This window comes from Bombus fervidus, chromosome 4, assembly GCF_041682495.2.
Source record: "Bombus fervidus isolate BK054 chromosome 4, iyBomFerv1, whole genome shotgun sequence".
Taxonomy (NCBI): Eukaryota; Metazoa; Arthropoda; class Insecta; order Hymenoptera; family Apidae; genus Bombus; species Bombus fervidus.
In genome coordinates this window covers 12,760,020-12,782,965 of record NC_091520.1, presented here as the reverse complement: position 1 = coordinate 12,782,965, position 22,946 = coordinate 12,760,020, and the positions used below count along the sequence as shown (strand labels likewise).

The following is a 22,946-nucleotide window of genomic DNA, read 5'->3' as shown; positions in this document are numbered from 1 at the left end:
GTAACATGCGCCCTGACACCCGGATCCTCCGGTGTACCGACCGAACTTTTACTCCCGAATTCTCTTTACTTCCAGGGTAAAGTAAAATTTTCGGTTCATCGTCGTTGCTTTGCAAATTATACGATTCACTTTTTTGGTAGATTTTTGAAGAATCCACGAAGACAAAATTTGAAGATTAATTCAAAGATTGCTGTCAATGTTTCGTAAATAACGTTCCGAATCGATCCACGCCTTCTTTCTTTGGTATCAAAAGGGAATTAACGTGGATTAAAGAAAACAGAGCAAACGAATCGGTGAGCTGGTATCTCAAAGGATCGATTTATCGAAACATCGTATGCAAAGTCGTAAAGTTCCGAATTGCGATTGCCCACGGTTGGTACAAAGTCAGGGCCGGATGGTTTATGAAAATTTGAGTATCCGTCGGTAAAGACCAGGCAACCGGGTTGCAAGGTCGAGGGAAAAAATCGATGCGAAACTCGGTAGAGACGATAGTCGGTGGGTTTCCAGGTGCAACCTCGAACAGTTGGTTATCTAGTCGGTAACGCAGTATCGATATTTTCACGTGAAACTTCGCCGTTTGATCGCTCGCGTTGCGAAGCGTGATAAAGCTAAATAACAGTTAACAGCATTTACGATATTTAAATATTCACTTAACAAGTCTTTTGTCGATGAGAGGAGACTATTCGATGTTCCTATCTACGCTGGTAGATGGGAGATCAGACACTTGGAACATCCGTCCATTAAGATACGACTCCATTCCGCGTATGTTCGGCTTCACAACTTATGCACGAACGTCTAATTAACCTGGTTCACTGAATTTAATGTTTCACGGCCCGATTAAAAGTCAGGATCTCCGGCAGAAACTCAGGGACAAGGTTCTGAAAAGGTCAAAGGGGCGTGCATAGCTGCAATGCAACGCTCTCTTATGCCGTTCTATCGATTACAAAATTATCTATAAATCTTATTGTATAATTTCTCCATTTCGTTGAACGATCGAAAGAAAAAGCGGCGTTCTAATTTAAGCCTCTAAAATATGATTTTTAGATAAGCTAATAAGGCTATATCGGAGAGTGAATTATAACGGAACACTCGGTATATAAAATACTGGCCTGATGGAGGCGAGTCATTAAAGCGGACGGTAGGACTTGCTAGGAACGTCGTTACCACTCGCTAAATTAATTATTTATCCTTGGTGTCTTCGGGCCAGTTGGTCGAGCATTAACCAACGACACTGGCGTTCCGTTAATAGCAGAGCTGCAGCGCAATCATTTACACCGAATCGATTGGACGTTCGTGAGCTACGATGCCGTGAGACGAAACCGATTTACCAGCAGCGTTTCGATTTCTCTCAACAGCCTGAATCGATGTTTACGACCTGAAGGAAACGTTAACGAGCCGAGAATCGAAAGGATGATCGGTGTTCTTGAGCGAAAAGCACAGAGGAGGAGAAATCTCTTCGAGATGACGAAACGATCGCGACTGGAAAATTTATTCTCACCTTGTCCTCCGCCTCGTCGGCTCGGCCCTCCGCTTCCAACACCCGCTGCTCGAGCTCCGAGAGCTGCAACAGAGAAAAGAAAATCAGTTAGTATCTCTAGATCCTACAGCGAGATCACCGTAACGAAACGGCGCTACTTAGTATTTGAGAAATTAAGTTTACTAATAATTCATCACCATCGTTGTTTGCAAAATATATTTTTAAATAATCCTTTTCCACAGGGAATTTATTTAGACAGCAGAGAAAACGACGATCCAACACGTTCGGAGCGATCCTACGAAGCGAGTCGTCGGGACACCGATAAAGCTACTCTGGAGCGCGTATTGTCCGCAAACAATGAACGCTTCGTGTCCATCGAGGTGAATGTTGGGTCTCGAGGAGCATAGACGCGTCTACCGTGTCGAGGAAAAAATGAAATATTCATAATCTGGCGTCAGCAGGCACGAGGAATCAAGAAGCAGTTCGCTGGTAAGCCGAAAGGAAAGAGGGGCTGCGATATCTCGCGTCATCTAATTTTCCTTCCAGCGGGAAAACTTCCATCAAACTTGGTTAAGTCCATAGCTCGACGCGTGGATGCTTGCCTGACGAGAGTTTAATGGATACCACGGACTCAAGCGGTGCCACAAAACTTGCTTGATCCGTCAAAGATTGATACGCGCCGCTCCTCCACCGACACGCAGATATTTCTACATTTTCACCCCGAGAATTGATTTCCCCGCGAAAGATTTTCAGCTCGATGCGAGATGTCAAAATTTTTGAATTTTTTCATTCAAATTACGAATACTTGAATTTGAACGTTTACATCTAAATTGAAACTGCGAATGAAACAATAAATATTATATTCTACTCTATTTTACTATATTCTGTGTCTATCGTCACAGTAAGTAATCGTATCACGACTGTTGGGCAGTATTTTTACTCCCGTATATCGACTCGTCTTCGGAGGAAGCTGGACGCCGGTGTCCCAGAAGACTCATGAGCGACGCAAAAACGTCGTGTCCGTCCGGCGCGCGAGCGGCGACTATTTACGAAAATAATGGGTAATTCATTCGATACGCAGCCGTGATTTAAGTCTTCTTGGAATTAGCAGGGTGGCCCATTAAACCGGGCAGAGAATCAGACTCGCTCGTTGACTCTCTCTACCGTGGAACCGGCTAAAAAGTATTCCGTGGTTGACCCCTCGGGACAGTATGAATTGCTCTTAAAGCCGCGCCTCGACCCGTATATTAACCTCCGTTTTAATTAATCACCGAGTGCCCGAGCACAGCGACGCCTGCGTTGTTTCGCCGCGCGTGCACCAGGCAAAACCTTCCGTATTCGCGCGTGTTATATCGTCGAAAATTCCCCGGCTCGCTCGGCCACTATCGCCTCTTTTCCCCGCAGCACAATTTATTCCGCGGCAAAACTGTTTATACAATAAGGGCCTCGGCACCGATCAAATAACCGGAGCATTTATCGCGTCGTTCCTCCTCTCGCCGTTAACGAGAGAACGATTCATCGTTGCTGGTAATTGACACGGTGAAACGTGCGAAACCATCTGCTGCGAGGGCTGCTGCGGCGTTGCAACACTGCGTTGGAACGCGGCGCATGCTTTAGCATCGCTGATGTATACGGCCACGGAGCGTACGAGTGTTAACGACTAGTCGATGTATCATGGTTGATTGTTAAATAATAGAACGCAGATGCATTTATAGCGGCGTCGGAAAGCAAGTCGTAGATTCGACGGGACGAGCCAGCAGCGAATAGCGACAAAAGGCAGGGGAGAGCAAATGGGAGTCCTCCAATTATTCCGAGCAACTTTGCCGCCGATAAGCAACGGCACTCGCGACCCAATCACCGTGATGAAAGGCAGCAGAGCGCTCGACGAAGCGGTTGGCGACGCAAACAACCGCAAACACGGGGGTGGCGAAGCAGATAGCGAGGGCAAAGGGCGTCGAACGAGCGCACGAGACGTTCGATCCAGGGCTGGTCTACGTGCTGGAAGGGACCGCGTGCGTGAGAATTCAGCCCTTCCTCGCTAAGACGGTTCGCTGGAAAGAAGCTGAACAGGCACAGCCTACAGGAGGATCTCATCAGGAGGGTGCAGTTAGTAGCATCTGGCGTTGAGAGAGAGCGAAAAAAAGGGGGAAAATCAAGAGGGAGGAAGTACGAAAGGAGGGAAGAGGAGAAAAAGATGAGAAGAAAAGTACGAGAGCAAGAAAGGAGGTACGGTGTCGAGGCGAAGGTACGCAGAAACGTTCCTCGCGACGGGGTAGGCGCGGATTTCCTCTGGCGTTAAAGTCGCGGCTAGACTCGAGAAGAAAGAACGTCTGTGATGGAGGGTAAGGGCGGTACATTAGCCGCAAACGGGATACCAGGAGAATCTCTCAAACTGTCGTCAACGCTTAAGCTCTCCTTTTCTCCCGTTTTCTCTTCCCTTTCTCCCTTAGCTCGTTGTGCCCGCGATTCGGCAACGAACACGGCAATAAGGGCTTATGAAAATCGTGGCTTGCCGTCGTCGAGACTGCGCGTGTTCCGGTGATGTTTCGTCTTCTCCTAAGAAGAGAGAGAAAGAGGGAGAAGGACCCTTCCTTTCCTTCGTGAATACAGCCGACACCATGAATAGCAAACCGTTGAACGAAACTCGCTGTCAGGGCGAGCGTTCTCGTGAATCTTTTAGCGAACGACGAGGTGACTAGCGAAAGATCAAACGGTCTGTTAGATGGCAGGGCCGCTACCGATGTTCCTTGGAAAGCTAACAGATTTCTTCCGAAACTCGTGTTAAAGGAGAACGTTTCAGATTCTCGTGGATTTCGTTCGACTCGACCGACAACGGCAAGTTTTTCAAGTTTCGATGGAGAAACAGCTCCGTGGAGGAAAGGAGCGACGCCTCGCTGACGACGGTGCGAGGGTATGAGAAAGCAAGGTATATAACTCGCAATGCAAGAGTCGATCGTTATCGAGCCGTTACACGGCTACGAGAGGATGCATTCGTTATGGGAGCTCGTGCGTACTTCAGCTTTCGTTGAAAGCGAACAGGTGACGCGAACACAGGCAGCAGGAAAAGGGGTCGGGGAATTAAAGCGGGAAAAAAAGAAGTTGGCCCCGCGGCTAAATGAAAACGTCTGTGCGGTGGTATTCGACGTCGAGTGCGCCGTGGTATGGCTGGAATTCAAATCGAATCGATCTCGGGCAGTGGCTACGTCGAGTGAAGAGACAGAGAGGCGAACACTCCATGAACTGATCGTTCCTTATGAACCGCGATTTCACAAATCTATTCCGCTCTGTTCTCCTTTAACCTTGTTACACTTCGATAAACGGGTCCTGCAATATCTTCTAGGCTTTTCTAAAGTTTCGAAAACCTGCGATGAATCTTCGCGATAGATCGACCTCCTAGCAGCGTCTGACATTTACGAATTACGGCTGGCTATGCCCGGCGAGCTACCGATTCGTCACGAAACAAAAACATTTATCCTCTCCCGAAAAAGGAGCGACTTTTAATCAGCGAATCCAACCACAAAAGGTTAATCGAGCCTGTGAAGTTCACGATTCGCATCCCCGGCCGCGTGTGTGAGTCACGTTCCATCCCCAAGGAGGGCACGCAGAGGATGATTACGAGACAGGTTGACGATGATTACGCTCGTTCGCTCGACGAAGGGGCAACGCAGAAACCGCAACGCGTTGAACGAACACGAGCGACCAGAAAAGCCACGCGACAGAGAAAAGTGGGCCAAACAGGGAGAAGAAGGCCAGCGGATTCGTTAGGGTTTAAGTAGTCGAAAAGGGGTTGGTTGAAGTAAGAAAGGGCGAGCGAGCAGAAGAACGCGAGAGCAGTCGGTCGAAACGATAACTCTCACCCCGCGGCGTTTTCTGAGAAGGGTGGAAAACGGTCGGAGAAAGGCACGATGTTGGGATTGGTTCGTTAATGTTATCGGTGGGTCGCGTGATGCGAGACATAAAGCATCGTGCGCCTTCTTGAGTTTCGTTTCTCTTTGTGCCCCGACGAATTTATGGCGGACCGATGGTGTCGCGTGAACGAAAAAGAACGCCGGTCGGAGGGAACCATGCTACACGCTCGCCACCGTGTTCGATTAATACCATTTCCCTTGGAAAAACCGTCACGCGAATCCGCTCCCTCCTTCTTGCGAATGATACGTTTCTCGATAACGATACGCATCACGAATCGCGTTTCTTTCAACGTTTGACGAAGAATAGAAACCGATTCCTTTCGCGTTTGATCGGGCAAGTTTTTCTACGATATACGATATACGAATGGGACGTCACTGTAATCCACCGTAGAATTTTTCTATCGCTTCTGAGTTTTCTTTTCAAGCGTCAAAGTTTAACGTTACGCTTTATCTTTGTGCCACTCCGTATTGCTCTTTACATCTTGCGCTGTAAATTATATTCAACGGATCTCCTTAACGTTTCCCCTTCGGTTAAAGTCGCGAACACTCCGGAGCGGTAGGGCACGGTTCGCGAGAAAGGCAAACTCCAAGAACGCGTGCATTTTTTATGAACCGGTCCGGGCCGAGGTAGCGTGCAAGTCTTTACGGAAGCACATTAGCACTTCATGGGCTTCGCCGACCACCCTCGGAAAGAGCTTTCCTTGGGCCGAAATCCCACCGCCTACGGATCGCTCTCTCGTGCCTTGTATATTAATTATTTCGAGCGGAAAAGGGTACAACACGGTCGACGCTCCCTCGAGAGCGGAGCGGCAAGAAAATTACGTGGTCGTAGCCGGCGACACATCGCACCGTTGACCTAGATTCGTCACGTTCACCGCGTTATCAGTTTCCATATCGATTCTATTAATTAATAACGTCGATTCATGTACGCGATCGGATAGATTATTATTCACGAGGATCGACGAGCCTGCATTAATAAACGAACGACCGACGAGCAACCGGTTATCGAGCATCGCCGCGTGATTTATTCTTTTACGAGGTAGATTGGGTTAGAGATAATTGGAAAGGAGGATGAGACGTAAGAAGACGCTTCTAGCACGAGAGACAGACGAGTGTTAATATTGCAGGGTGGTCGGAACGGTCTTCTATATCACGAACCAGCGTCGCGGGTCTATCGAATCTCTGCATTTCGTTGGATCTGCTCTTTGAAACGTCATTAACGAAGATGTAAAGCGCTTTGTCTTTGTTAAGGGGGATTCGCAACAATCGTAAGAATAATCAACTACCGGTTCATCATCCTTAAACGTATGCTTTTCGAAAGACGTTGCGCCCAATTTACGCGGTGCAATTTGCGCCGGATATTTCAGTTAGACTGACAGGTAGACGAGGTTCAAAGAAAAGCCGGGATTAGGGAAACAGGAGAGAAACTAGTTCCACGATGTTTCCCGGCTGGTGACCGAAAGAAGGAAATTGTCACTTTCGGCTATTTTGCCGCGCGCTGACTTGCCACCGGATGGACTTTCAAAGTTAAATCTAATTCAACTTCCAATTTCAACTTCCACAATTTTCCTTCAACGAGCAGGCAAGTTCTCGCGGTGTCAACGAACTGTACGCGAAGCAGCAGAAAATTACTTTAATCCTCCTCCTGGCTCGTTCTCCTTCAACTTTCCTCGGATACATCGATCTTCCGTGAAACGTTCCATCGACACGGAGTAAAAACGCGCATAGCAATGTCCTAAAATTTTTCGTAAAAAGGCTTAGACTTACCGAGTTCTTTGTTTCATTCGTCTTTTATCAAAGTTTCCAAAAAAAAAAAAGTGTCTTTGAGAGGGATGCTACCTGTTGTACCCTGTTCCACCTCCGGCAAAATTTCTTTTCGCTCACTGTTGCCATTATTACAGTCATCATCGTCGAAATTATCGCGGTGAAACCTACTTACGGTTCACCCTCGGCCCTGACCACCTCCAGCCTCTTTGTATTAATTGTTTGTTTAAGAAGCGACAACCTGTAAGCGCCCGAGGGGCCGGATTAATTCGCTTCCACCGCTTCTTTCAAACTTTTTCCTCCTTTACCGTTTTCTGGACACCTGTTCTTCTTTCCTGACTCCCTAACTTTATTCAAACATATTTATCCATCGTCTCTACCTCGCTCTATGACAGCGAGAGGGAAAAGAAGAGAGAGAGAGAGAGAGAGAGAGAAGAACGCGAAAATTAATCACGCGAGCGACACGCGTCCATAAAAATCCCGAAGAGGGAACGGGGATTGGAGATCGACGGAAAACGAAGCAAATTCCCGAGGATCGGCCATTCCAGGACGTATTACTTATTCAAAGCAGGTCACGCCGTTTGAATTTTTCCCAACTGAGAATCGTAAAAATAGGCCATGAAAGATAAGGCGAGATTTCTCTTTCGGGCTTCCCGATTTCAGTACGGGAACGAGCGAAAGTTCTTTACCGTCCTCGTGAATCCGTCTCCTTACGATTTCGTCGAGGTGTGGACGCGAAACGGGACAGGCGCGCGACACAGGCCTCGTTTCTATAAAAATCGATAACTCGATTTCCCGTATGGAGGATGATCATCGGTGGCGAGCCGTTCGCGAATTAATTTCCAACGATGAAAATTTCGTTAGCGGTGCCGCGTTATATTCGCGGTCGTCGGACAATGCCGGAGAGGACGGCCGCGATCATATAATTCATCGCGCTCCTATTAGCGGCGCGGATCAATCAATTACATCAACCTAACGACCAGATCGCGATTAACAATCCGGTTGACCTTTTTCCGCTCGGCGAATCGCAAAACGCGTGATTCCGAGCGCGCCACGTCGCCAGCCTGGCAAATTTGCCTCGACGGAATTTCCATCATCGTGATCTCTTCCAGGGAAACGTCATGTGTTATGCATTAATTTGGAAACGAGCGAACAGTCGCATCGAGATAGGCGGTTTATCGGATTAGAATTTGAAATCGGTTGGAGTTGTTCTGGTAGAAACGCGATAATTAATTCGACTGTTTAACCTTCGTCTGGCGGGGACTGGGTTATTGCTATCGCTAGGCTGTCCACGTTTAGACAAATTCAAATTTTTACGGATACAAGAAGTGGAACCTAAATACATAGAGATTTACCTTTTATATTTTGCATATTTCCGAACATTACACGTGTCCCGTATATTTTTACGCGTTTAAATTTCTGTCTACGATGTCGAGTTTCTTATTTTATAAGGATAAAGTTAAAAAAAGGATAACGTTTGGCTTTACGTGATAATAAAATTTACTTAACCTGTGAACTGCGGAATTTAGTTTAAAAAATCTGTTACGGGGTGCGTAGTTAAAATCGAGCAATGACGAGTATACACGTCGAACGCAGGGCAAATGCTCCTATCATAAATTTTACGAAAAAAGTACAGCAAAACGAGGGAGGATTACATTTTTATTCGATAAAAAATTAACAACTCGTTGTCGAAAAAGGTATTGTTATTAAAAACTTAAAAATTGCCAAAAATTAATAAAGTTCATAAGCAAGAAAAATAAAAAAAAATTTTTTTAAATTCATTCGATTCTAGTGCGATTTTTTTCAAAGCAAGGTACCACACAAAGTACCGCGACTCCTTACGAGTTCTAGCAGACGGCACATTTTCGAAATAGATTTGCTTCCGATAGTATAACCGGTATAATGTTATATAAGCTGGTATAAAACACAAAACAATTCGGAGAATAGTCGATATACGCACCAAAGAGAGTAATCAAATAATTAAATTTTTGTTTATAAAATACACAATAGGTTTACTGGCAGTATAAATGAAACATATCAGTAAATGTAATTTGTATTACTTTTCACTAAAATTTTAAACCTTTTACAGTAAATGGCAATTTTTTATTTCACACAATCAGTATACGCGTCAACCGCACCGAAATAAAGCTTTGGATTGACGTCGCGTATACACGTGTCACAACGCAGTCACCTGGTTAAGAGATAAAATCGTACGTAAGGTACCTCCGAAAGTAATAAACGTGAAATAATCTGCACGAAATCTTTTGAGAATTAATCCAAACTCCATCCTGTTTGAGCATTAAACGTTTAGATAATTTTTTAAGAAGAAAAGCTTTCATCGTTTTATCGCTTATGACGTTAAATCGACGAGTGCCATCGAATTTCTCTAGGTAGTAAGTGGACAGGGGTTGACGCGTAAAAAATGGATAGGAAAATAATTCCAGTGGGCGTCCGCAAGCGGAATTGCATTGGGAATTGGGCACGTAGGCAGTCGAGAGGCGGAAAACGAGCGAGGGCCGCAACTCGTGCGTCGACCCAGCCACAGTGCAATAACAATAACGACGATCGTACTAACAATCGCGAGGACGACGATGACGGCGTTACCGCGTCGATAATAAAGCCTCGTCCACGGGACAATCGAATCTCGAGTGGAGAAAGAGGTGGAGTAGGAGGACGAGCAGGAAGAAGCAGTGAACGCGACGACGATTCGATGCGACACACGCGCGAATAGCTGTGATTTTGTCGCGCGGAACTCGCGGCTCGTTTCCCTCTTTCTCGATGGTTCGAACGTTGGATTGCCAGGCAATCCGACTCGATGGTTTCCACACTCCTTTTCGCACCTGAGAAGTTCTTGTAAAATTGAGGCAAATGCCTGGATTTTACCGCCGCGAGGAAACCCTGGGGCGAGAGGAGACTTGTTTCGTTATTGGAAATGATGCTCGCTGGATTTTGAATCGCACACTCCATTTTTTACAGTCAAATTTGAAAATTTAAACCTTTTCTCGACAAGTTATCGCGTAAACGATATTCAGCCATTCCCAATCAGCAATATTTCACCAAACAGAACCAATTTCCCATTTCTACTGTCATAGGTTTTTAAACCTTGCAAATGCTACGCGAAAAAAATGTAATTTCTCCCTTTTTCCCCCCTGTTGTTAGCACAAACTGGTTACACGTACGTCGTTATTTTCGTTGCACAATATCCGGGGAATTTAATTTTCATACACGGTATTGAAAGCCTGTTCGACCGCCGCTTAATTTGCGTGACGATCAACTCGATTTTTCGCGACGAACCGCGACGAAAATCGCCCATGGAAAATGCATTATATTTGCTTTATTTATTGCCGGTCGTGCGGTTAGATCGATTTATTTTGCATATCGAAAAGCTAGCCATGGCTGACGAAGTACGCGCATTTTGTTTGCCCATCGCTCGTACGAAGCGGCCTTTTGCCAGCCTCGTGTACAACACGATCATGAATTTTTCAAGAACACGCATCACATTTTCTACGCACGGATATCGTTTGATCGAATTTTACAAACTTTCCCTTTGGTTTCTGCGCTATTGCTGGTTCTACTATCCTTTGAATTTTTTTTTCATTATTGGAATTTTCGTTTCGGTGTATTAGCACTTTTTTTCTATCGCTATATCGCTGATACTTCCTTTTGGTCCATTTATTGAAAATTCTAGTACACGCGTGCTATATTTTAGTCGTGTTATAATCATGTCGTATTGAAAAGATTACAATCTGTTAGACAACTCTAAATGCCGGTATATTTAATTGGTACCGCAACTCTATGCTTTAATGTAGGACCTCGCCATATCGTAGTGTCTGCTATATCTCCAGGGTAATTGCACGGATTGAAATATGCAGACTGTTCGTGCACGATGGTCACAGAACTTGGACGTATGCACAAATTCGCGCGACGGATCGACCGGCTGATAATTAAGTCTCTTGGGTGCGGAAGCAATCATGAATCCGGCCTTAAGTATCGTCTGCTGGAGATTCGTCGAGCCGGGTTACAGTCTGGGGAAGCCATGGGAAAAGCTGAAGGATGGTAATTATCGAACTCGAGGAGACGAGGAATGAACGGGCGAACTTGTCTGCTAGCGATCGAATCGCTACAGCCGCAATTTTGTTGGTCTCGAATCATTTCTCTAACGTGTAGAATTTTGTTAAAACGCGCGGCAAAATAGTAATGTACGATCGATAATTAAATTTGTCTGGCACCATCAGCCACGTTGATTGGACAATCGGATCTTTTCGTTGTCCTCGATGATTGACACAGTTGGATCATGGTAGGCTGAATGTCGTAATTGGATCTCGCGAGTATAGCTGCGATAGTTGTCAGATCGGTCGACCATGGTCCCTAGATATCGGTTGTTGTCAACAGATGTCCCATCGGCTGGGTATTGTTAGGGAACTTCGGGAATAGAAATATCACCGATGTGTATATGTGTGTTCTGGTGAGGGAACTTGCAACCATCGTGTAGACGCGCATGAACGTTGCTTCTCGATAGCATTGTTGACTCGATGATCGACCGTCGTTTACCTCGTATCTCGTGTGACGAATGATTCAGTGGTATTTCCTTAGCCAATCATAATTTTATTTGAAATCGTTTCAAGTTCGCTGGAACTTTATTACGAAAGTTTTCGGAGAAGGATCCAATTAACGACTCGATGTTAAACAATAGTTTGGTGCATCAGGTGCTTTAACGCCGTCGTTGCAGGGCAAACGCGTCCAATTAATAAGGCAACGAACCACAGACTGGCCCTAATACCGTGCCATCCCTTGCCATACTATCTGCACACATTCGCTCTGGTTCGTTGTCTGTGCTTTCCCGCGCGGCTACGACTCGGCTGGTCGCATTAAGCGTGGGTACACGAGTTGCCAAGTAGCTATCTGCATATTTACACGCGTTTCCCCGTGTACCGATAAAATCAGCCGCGCGCAACCTGCTCCGGAGGCGGCGGCGGCACTGCGGTGTCATAATCGTATTCCTTGAAATACCTCCGAGCATTTTGGAACCTCGTTACCGAGACGAAAGGTAAACACACGCCGGGAATCGAATCGAACTACCGCAGACCCTTATGGCTCTTTGAATCGTGCATCGATTAGGGTTGGTTTATAGTTGCCTCCTTTGAATACCGTTTTCTTGCTCCAACAATCGTCCTCTTCTCGTTTAGCGATTCGTGTTTGTTTGTTAGAACGTTGTATATACGACTTCTTTCTTGATACATTACATTTTCACGTATTTTAATGGAAACGAAATTATTCTTTCCTTTTTGTTACACGAATAACAAGGTACTTTTAATTAACGGCGATTTAGTTATCGAAGTGATTCCATCGCAAATTCGACACTGGCCAGCAGAAATCGGTTCACTACCGATATCGATATCGGGAACAAGGATGTACTCCAGAGGGAACGCGTGGCGCGGTATCATCCACGGTTATATACGCGTGCACTTAACGCTTGCAATTTTTAATTACGCTCTCCGGCAGAATTCGCCGGAGTGCTGCAAGTTTTACGATAATTTCGGGCTATAATTCGTTCTACCGCGCGATCCACCCCTGGTTAGGAATTTTATGTTATTCCCCCCTCTCCCCTTCTTTTTTTTCTACCATACAAACTAGCGGACAGTGTGGTCCGCGATCGCGGCAGTAATTAAACACGTCCGACGTAAAACCGCAAAAATTCGTGGGACGAGGACTTTGGAGAAATAGAGGGGCGTAGTCTATGAAGAAGCGAGTGTATGGGCGCGATATCGATGGTCCCCTTTCCGGTATCGTATTTAATTTTTCCTCCCGTAATCCAATTAAAGTAAATACGCGGCTGGTTCTGTAGGTATTTCGTGGAGGGTCGCAGGGTCGGCTTTTCGGTCACGCGTGAAATAAATGCGGGGTTGGAAAGCTAGCGAAAGTGGCTGTAATAAATCTTGGAAACGACAGAAAGCGGAAGAAAAAAAGGAAAGGAAAGGAAAGTAACGCGTAGAAAGGGGAACGTCTTCGCTCGGTTACCGCGTGATGACGATCGCAAACGTTCATTCGTTACCTTTTACTGCCTGCTAGTTAATGCGTTTCAACGGCAGAGATTCCTCCTCGATCAAATTCCCAGTTGCGAAATATTCGACGGAGATGACGGAGAGCGTGTCTCAGTTGATAAGCGACGCTGTGTCACGATAACTGGAATGTGAAGCGGCCGTTTGATGGGAGAAATCGACCGGGTATGTCGGTTCGCGCGAATAATGCTCTCTTGTATATTCGTTCGGTCGTTTAATAGCCTTTTACATAAAGTACGAATTCGCGCGAGTCAGACATCCGAGAAGGTCAAGGGCCATCGACGAAGCAATCTTACGGGATCATCGGATAGCTGGCTGGTTTACACTCAGCCAGAATTTCAATGCTAATGCGTGGCTTCGCAGACCGTGCTTCCCTTTGACCGTGTTGCTGGAACGAGTATCCATTTTCATAAAGCTGGCTGCATTAATTCCTTTAACCAGCCAGCTTAATGGGTTCATTTTCTAGTAGAATATCGAGTTTCTTCGCTAAGCTATCTATCGTAAAATATGGATAAACGTTTTCGCATAAAGAGCCTTTGCCATTTTACTGTAACAGAGAAAAGAATTCGCCAGCAAAGCTACGCGCGAATGCATGAAAGAAACGAATGGAGATGCGCGACGGCGGTTTAAACGCTTATCGGTGTGAGAGGATGGTCATGCGAATCGTTCTCCATCGATGGGACGAGAAACGAACGAAGGATCTTCGCCCGGAGGTCGACAGGGTGGATGGAGAGGTTCGAGAGAAGAATCGTTCGGGGCGCGAGATAAAGAAACGAGGCACCCAGATGTGTCCCGCGTGTTTTATTGCCCGTTACGCGACCAGGCCACGATGGATGCCGATATGGTTTCTCGTGTGTTTCTTCCGGACCCCTGAAATCCAAGTGGGTTTGCAAGTTCGAATAAATTCTAGTCGTTCGCGCGATTTTTCCTTTCCCCTCGGTTGAAATTCGATTTGATCGAGCCTGGATGTTTCGCGTTGTTCGCGAGTCGAGATAATCGTTCGAGGAAGATGCTCATAGGTTTTTCTCTATTCCACGGTTGATCTCGGAGAATGTGGTAAATTGCCGAAGAGAAAGCCGAGATAGAGAAAAGCAGTCGAAACTGGAGAAGATTGTTAAATTTGAAGTAGAAATGAATCTCGTGAATGGAGAATCCGAGAATGGAGAATTCGACCGTCAATTATTTCAGTAACAAAATGATCTTGTGGGGGCGATCGTCCGTGATAATTTGAAATATTTGGTGCCGCGTGTTGCCAGCTGCAGACACGCTGGCTGTTCACCAATGCGGAAGGTGCGCGGCCACGGTTTCAAGGTCACCGGCACCTGTCCGTTCGGCCGCATACCGGCTGGTTAGCAACCTGCCCAGGCACTTTCTCCGTTTCCCCGGCTGATATGCCCGCACGCACGGTAGGCAACCGAGCGTGCTCGCCTCGTTATGCATTTTTCAATGAGGCGGGTGTCCGCCTCGAGCGAGCCGCCCTTGACTTCGTCCGTGGCCCCTAACCCTCTCCTCCGAGCTTCCTCTTTTCTTTCCGTCTCTTGCTTTTTTATACCCGCAGCGCGTTAATTCTCGAATAACTCGTCAAATGTGAACTCGACTACAGTTTCCGAGACAGGGTTTAACAGCATCGCGTGCCGTTTTTTCGCTCAATCGACTGTTAATTTCACGCGTTTGTCGTGCATCGCGGTAACAGAAGATACAACAGATATTCCTCTCGTCTAGCAAATACTCGACGAGTATACTCGACGTATTACGAATCTTTACGTATCTTCGTACGTCTTTATGTATTTTATATACGTTTTATTGGTTTGGTAGTTAAGGAAATGCGGATTTTGTCAATGCCAACTAATGACAAAATCAGCATTCCTTAGTTGTCAGCACACAGGACCCGCATTTTCTTAGTTGCCAGCCCATACGACCCGCATTTTCTTAGTTGCCAGTCCATACGACCCGCATTTTCTTAGTTGCCAACCCAATAAAATTTGCATTTTCATGAACAAATGGATGATATATTGGTTCCTAAAGAGATAGTTCTCTCGTCTAGCAAATGCTCGACGAGTATACTCGACGTATCACGAATCTTTACGTATCTTCGTAAGTCTTTATGTATTTTATATACGTTTTATTGGTTCGGCAACTAAGGAAATGCGGATTTTGTCTCGCACGTCTACGTGGATATCGTAGAACAATGTGTCGATAGTTTAGAATAACGCAGGTCCAACCTTCGAGTACTTACGACGGTATCTAATAAATCCTGCACCACAATTTTCAGTGAAACTTCAATTCACTGCGATTAAGTGGTCCCAGACTGATTACAGAATGGAGTAAAAACAACCGAAGTCCGGGAACAGGTACGGTACAATACCAGTTTTCTCCTTCATACAACCCTTATATTTTTTCCCTCGCATCGTGAATTTCGCCGGTGACCTCGTGCACGAGGGAGGGATTTCCTCGATGGAGACGGTCGAAAAACTGGGAAAACATGCCTTTCAACTTTGCCGTGTATCCCTGCAGGGATATCCGCGGATTCCAGGGGTGGGAAGGGTCCAAGGGCTCCGAGGTTTTACCGCCCTTCGCGTGGTCGCCTAAGCGGCTTTTTGCGGGACGAGCGGCTCTATTTCTCGCACGATTCGGAGAAATATGTGACCTTCGTTGACCGTCGAGGGGGTGGCTTGTACTAATTGAACCTCCTATCTAAAAAGAAACGCCGTGAAGAGCGTGGCGCGAAAAACGCTCTTCGACGTTTAACGTTAGCGGATAAGCGGCTAATTGGATAGCTGGCGATGAAAGTGAAATTGCTTGGCAAATAGAATCAACGATGCCGTTAAATTGGAATTCACACGGAGCTTCGTTCGAACGAATTGCAGAGTTTTTTTAACACGTGTTTCAAAGTGTGTCACTCTTAATGTACAAGACTCGCACGAGTTTGAGGATTTGTTTAAACAGAGAATCGAATCAGAAGTTGCTCAAAGGATTGCCGCAAAGGATTGAGTAACTCTATCCAGTGTCCGTGCGAATGCAGCGGCAAGAAGCAGCGAGCAAGGAAACAGGTTAATCTGCAAAATTCGATTTCGAAATTTGCTCATCCACGGAAGCAGAGCGAAGATCGAGCTACGTTTGCGGTTTTCGTCCTCTGGCAGGATGTACATATATCACAGCTGGTATAATCGAGTCGGACGGTTCGTTCCGACGAGATTGAATTAGAAAGCGTGCCGCGTTCTCGGATGTTGTCGCTCCTCTTGACGGATTAAGATGGAACCGCGTTGGACACATAAAAATGGATGGACCGATGGAGGACAAGGTGGAAAGAACAGCTAAGGGGATCGGAGAGCATCGAAATAAGGGACAGGGATGTTCGATCTCGCTAAGTAACGAGTCTTATCACTCCCACCGCGAGCAGAAGCTTCTGCGATCAATATTTGAATAAAGCGATTCGTCGGTAGAGAAATATTTGACGGCGAACCCCGAGCAAACAACGAGAAATCAAGACTCCGCTTTCCGGAAAGAGAGAAACAGAAAGAGAAGGAGAAAGAGAAGGAGAGAGAGTTCTCTTTTCCATTTCGAGATCGCTACAAGATCGCTTTTCCATTTCGTTAAAAGGCTGCAGAATATCGTTACCAGGAATCGTTCCAAGTGTTTCGCCTTTGAATCGGCCATAATTGCTCGGTGCTCGTAAATTTCCGCGAAACGTACGCACGAGGACAGCGTTAATGATTCTCGGATCGCATGGGTAATGTCGGGATAAGTCCTCTGGAAGGGACGTAGAAACGTGGAAGAGGCGGTACAGCCGTAAGAGGGGAAAGAAAAAGAAAAGTAGGATATTCAAGAGGCGAAAGAGAGGGGTATAAGCCACCCTACTCTATCTATTTCTATTTTCTGCTTCTCAGAGAAGTTATCGGGCCGGATGAGTCTGTGCTTAGAGGGGGCTGGAGAGTCGAGCTGGAAGAGCCGCCACACCAGCCGCGCTCTTATTATATCGATGGCATCAAGCCGCCCTAGAAAAGCCCCTGATATATTCTCACGATTTTCCGACAAAGCGTTCTGCCGTTTCGCGCCAAAGTGCTCGCGAATAGTCTCATTTTTAACAAGGAGGGATGCGAGGAGGGAGCTGTTGTTCGTCGCGAACGCTTCCCGGTCAGGGGTGCGCAACCACGGTCGTACGCGAGAATTTTTCCCTCGATGCTTCTCTTCGGTTAAAGGATGCGACGTGCCTGTAACTTTTATCTCCGATAGGTTTTTCCAAAATGCGAGACAGCCTATTTTGAAGTTCCGTTGATGTTTCTTTATTATTATACTTGCCAAGAGCGAGTACCTACCCATATGGCAATTACCAACTTCCAAAGACTCCTCCTCGAGTTCTATTCGGAAAGCTATAAGTCAGGCGCCTAGAGATCTTCGAAGGATCTACGTGCCTCCGGTTGCGCGAGACAGCCGAGGAAACACGCTTCCTCAGACGAGGCGAGCGTGGAATCCGATTCCGGAGGGTGGTCTATTTACCGAAGAAGAAGGAGCGGAAGGAGCAAGACGGTTAGTCGGTGCACGAGCGATATTTGTTTCCGTCCTCCGACCGACTGATTCTCCAATTCGAGCTACACGATTCATTACGTTTGTCGTCGCTCGTGTCTTATATTGTATTATACTTGGTCATCGTTCACGGAACTTGGCGGTTTTCTTCTCTCTCTTTAGTTGGCCATTTACTCGTTCTTGGTTGTCCATCCAAAAATTGAAATCGATCTCGAGCTAGCGGTTAACGAGCTACGCAAACGTTTTTCTCAGCTTCCAAGTACTTTCTACGCCTATGATGTCTGTACTCTCCGAGTTTTTCGCTCCAACTTCCATCGAATTATTGGCAAGGCAAACTCTTAGAATTTTTGCCGAATTTCCTCGGAGCAACTTTCAGAAGATGGAAACTCGGCAATGAAGGGTTAAGATAATATTTTTATATAATAGAGGAGGATAACGTTGCGCACCTCTGCCTTCGTCGAGCGGAAGTTGGTGTTCACGGAGTCGCTGCCAACGCAATTTCAGCCAGCTGGACGTTTGCCCCACTAAGCGATACGAGCAGCCATAGACAGAGAGAATTTTTCATCCGTTAAGACGCAACCCCCGGAGAAAGGGTCGATCCGGCGGTGCAACGACTACGGGCTATACGGAAGCTTTATCATCGTCGTCGTTGTCACCCGTCGTTTCGAGCTTTTCCGCGTAGCTTACCAACTGTTAGCCATACACCGGAAAAACGATGAAACGCAACGTTTTAAATCCAAATGCAAAGTGACTGTTCCAGTATTAGAAGCAAGTAGTTGCTCCCATTTCCGTCCGCATTCAAACGGATGAGAAATAGCCGTACGAGTTGCGGGTTCACAGAGACTCTTCTTCTATGCATATAGAATATTTTTTATGAATACGTATCGATAGAACGAAATCTCGATAACCGATTCTAATTTCCCTCAAAACTTTTTGCATTACGTCGGCAGCCGGTTCTTCCGCGACCTCGGCTCCAGCGAATTTCCTCCCCGAAGCGAATTTCCTATCCAGAGAGGAGTTTTAGAAGAGCATCCCAGCCAGATCCGGATCGTTGGAAATTAATCTGGTCGCTCGGGAAATCCGGGATATATTCTTAACCGCGCGCGAATCTCGAATCGCTACTCGATCCGTTATCCATTTACGAATCTTTGCCCGGCTTCGATATCGGTCCAAAGAAAACGCTAATTGCGCGACTAATTGCGAAGACGCTGAACACCAGACTGTATCTGCCGTGACAAAGGTAATTGCACGGTAACGAAGAGACAATTAACTGCTCCATTCTCGCGGACAAATGGTCCCGCATTACCGGTGTCCCTTTTACACGCCTAAACACAGCAACAGAGGCTGCTGGTGCGCGAATGCAGTGGAAGGTGGTCGCGTTATTTAAGCGTTATTTTACGCGGCCAAGCTTTGCCTATGCAAATCCACGTCGGCGGATTATGTATTCCATGCATAAATTATAAATACGACATAGGTACGTGGCAGCGGCGCAAAATTTTTACTCTCTTCCGCTTTGTCGAACGTCCTCGCGTCTCGTTTCGGCGTTGCGTTCTTTTTATGAATGCCAAAGATCTTCCTTTCAGCAACTAGACAAACTTCCCTGTTCCATCGAACGAAGATCTTCAAGGAATGATTCTCGTTACAGAAAACTTATTCGCGATTCTGTGTAGGATGATTTTTACGGTTTATAAATCGTACCAAGATTGCAAATAAAAGTATTACGTTCGTACAAAGTGGCAACAGCTTGTAACGTTTTGTAAACAGACGCGGACGCCATCGTTGCCCGATCAAAGTTCAAAAAATCGCGTTAACACGGCGTATTTTACGCACGAATGTGACGTTAATGGATCTCTTTGAACCGTGTTTAATCTTTCTCTGGGCGGGCAAAAAACAAAAAAGGAGGAAACGCGTCGCGGGGATGGTTAATTCGTTCTTTTTAGCGTCAATTACTCGGTCGCCGACGATTTTTCCCGCGCACTCCAATGAATTGCACGCGCGTCGAAGTAATGAAAAATAAAGGGGCAAAGTCGCAGCCTTAACAAACGCCAATTAAAATGAAAATAGCCACGACGTAGTAGCGAACCTCGCGGAACAAACCGGCTCAGGTCGAGGAGAGGGCGGTTTATAATTTCGCCGTGCTTTTCCGCGGCCATTGGGCATGAATGTTTCATGAGCTCCGCTGAAAACGTTCAAATCAGAAACAGCTGCCGCCGAGGAAAAGATCAACCGTGTCGTGACCGGTGAAACGTCCAGGTGAAAAATGTGGTTGTAACCGTAGGAGAAAAGAAGAGGCAGAACAGTCCAAAAAATTTGTAAAATATCCTGTCTTCGAATTTCGTCGTATTTTACACGACACGAACAAGATGAAGATTCGAAGATCGAGCACCGATGGTCGACGAGGAAATCTACCAAAAAGGAGAAAGTGGGAGGGGAGGGAAAGAGAGTCGAGAAAGAAAAAGTCAGCGAAAGAGATTGAATCTATCGTGCAGAAGCGAATAAAGCTTTGCCGTTCGGCAAACGTTCTATCTTTCCGGAATCTGTCGCGCGGCAGCTTTGCCCGATCATCGGGAGCTTTTGCTTTTTTCCCTCCTCTTCCCTTCCTAACTCGACTAAAAGCAGAAAAATGCAGAACGCGCGGAGACAGCTGGTGGCGAGCGAAAAAAGGCAGCTAATACGCTGGCACGAACGCTCACGTGAAAATCAGCGCGACCGTTTGACGTGGAAAATCGTCAAAGGGGAACGACAACTTTCCCCTGTGCTACATTAAAGCTACATTACTGCAGCTACGCGAACCGAGCTTTTTCCTCTTCTCCTGGTCTCGTTCACTCCAGGCTCTCTTGTTCTCTATCGCATCGAGCAAAGCCAAAGCTAGAGAGGAGAGCCGGAGAGGAGAGCTCGCCGTGTGAAACGCGTCAGAGAGAGAAGCGTTCGTCCAGCGGACGTACTAGGGAGAAGTCGGTAAAAAGGAAAGAAAGGAGAACGCAACTCGTTTAAAGAGACCTTTTTCTTCGTGGTAAACGCGGCCACTGCGCTTCGTCATCGATAAATCCGTATTCTCCGTCTCGATCTAAGATCGTCTGCTGACCGAAGATTGAAAATTTAAGAAGATTGAAGTTGATTAAAGATTATCTACGACAATGTGGGGGATGTCTTAATACATCGGATAACATCGCAGGTAGTTTCTACGCTCTAAGAACAGACCGAACTTTGTTTTCTTAGCATACATTCGTGATTTATGGCTACTCCAGTATCAATATTAGCGTTCGTCAGATTCTACACGAAGTTAGTTGTTATATTAGCAAAATGGGTATAACCCTGTGGAAGCTCGCGTTTTGCTTTCAAAATCCACCTGTCCATGGCTATCGTACGTCAAAACATCAGGTTACAACGGATGACCGTGCAGCGAGACGATTTAGCTAAACGGGAGAAAGTTGGTGGCATTCTCGGAGCCACCGGCTCGCTTCCTGAATCAATAATTCCTAAAGGGTACTTCCTCGTTTTCGTTCCATCGGATCCCGCTTATTTGTCCACACCCACTCGACCCAGAGAGCGAGAGCGAGAGCGAGAGCGAGAGCGAGAGAGAGAGAGAGAGAGAGAGAGCACGAGAAGAGCGACACCCGTCTGTTTGCTCCCCTTTTGCCACCGGCAAAGAAAGAAAGAAAACGAGATAGGGGGGCGTATCGTTTTCACCGACATTCGGTCGACGCTGTTCTTTTCGACCGCGAGGGGTGAAATTATGGCGGGTCGCGTGGAAAAAACGCGACACGAGAGTCCTCGATAGTCCTCGATGGGCGAGGGGGACTTTCTGCTGAATTGACCATTAGTGCGGTTATTAGGAGGGCCAAGGGGGATCCGCGTACATGCATGTATATGTATTATATACATATACGTACGTGAGGAGGAGGAAGGCTTTAGAATCGTTAAAGCGCTTACGCTAGAAAGGCTGGCTCTCTTTCTCTCGCTCTCCGGCACACATGCGTACAGGATAGTCGCTAAGTGGTCCATTCAGCGCTGCCTAACGGAATACATTACAGGAAGTAGCAGTTAAAAAACCTTTTCCCCCGGCAACCCCCGCTGCCTGTGCGTCTTTGGACCCACGGGACGTAGAGTAATTCTTGCTCGTTAAGCCGAGTTATTATATCTTCCTAATCTGTATTACGATGGCACGCGTTTGGGTGGATACAGAGGTACGTTCGAGCACGAGCAGAGAAACGGCGATGAACGTAAACTGGGGGAAAACCTGGTGTTAAATAGAGTCGAAAGTTGTTGGAAAGTTATTACCTTGCGGAGCATCTCCTCGAGCGACTCCATGTCCAGGGCGGAGTTGTTGTTCTCCGTACGTACGGGTTGAACCATTTGTCACAGTTTGTCGTCGCAGTTGGCCGCTTTCTGATCGCACTGTTCACTCGCGCGTCACTAGTTCCTTTGGAGGAAACTCACTCTTGACCATCGGCGTCCGACGCGAAGCAGAAACGAGCGGAACACGGAATATCGAAACCACGCCTCGTATCGAGCACGATCCAAACACGATTTCTATCGTTTGCTATTCAATGCCATTCGACGATCCATCTCCGATGATTTCTACTCGGCGATCGAGAGAATCTCGATCGTACTTTCCTAACCTGCAGAAGATAACAACCGCCGCTAGGAATTCTAGAAAGCTTTCGAGAAGCCAGAAGAACAAAAGAATCGAACCATAGTTCGCTAGAACTAATTCCTTTTACCACAAAGGAGCATTACATCTACCGTCCAAGGGGACCGTAATTTCTACTTAAAGTTTCCATCGTGCTTCCGATCTTGGAAGCTCGTCAAGAACCCCTTCGAGTCTTTAAAATGCTTCAACGACCGCTTTGAGCGTTCAAAAATTGTTCGTAACAGCCGAACGAACGAGACCGAGAAACTGGGAGAAGGATTGGTAAAAAGGAGGGAAGGAAAGAGGCGGGAAGAAGACGGTTTCAGGCGGTCTCCTATTTTAACCGGCATATAAATTACGAACGGTGAGTCGACCGAAGGAGACCGAACAAGAGAAAGAGAGGGAAAGAAATCGTTCTTGTCTTTTTGGTGGTGCTTTCGAGCTTTTCGTCGTGGAAACATAACAAAACAATGAGAGAAAAACTGGCCATGGGGGCAAACGACGAGCATCGCGAGAACATCGCGCGACGACGTACGCGTCGAGGGTGTTGGCGCGCACGAATCGACTATTTTCGGGCGGAG

The 22,946-nt window shown here is 46.6% G+C and overlaps 1 protein-coding gene across 9 annotated transcripts in view; it reads right to left on the bottom strand.

The window, feature by feature from the left end:
* Positions 1-22,946, bottom strand: part of LOC139986138 (uncharacterized protein CG43867) — a 98,274-nt gene that overhangs the window by 14,180 nt on the left and 61,148 nt on the right. For 7 of the 9 annotated variants that reach the window (XM_072001199.1, XM_072001200.1, XM_072001201.1 and 4 more), the window contains exon 3: positions 1,499-1,561. In XM_072001199.1, coding sequence (XP_071857300.1) covers positions 1,499-1,561 — 63 coding nt within the window. Of the gene's footprint in view, positions 1-1,498; positions 1,562-22,013; positions 22,335-22,946 lie in introns of those variants that run through there. The other 2 variants (XM_072001207.1, XM_072001208.1) reach the window with 2 other exon arrangements.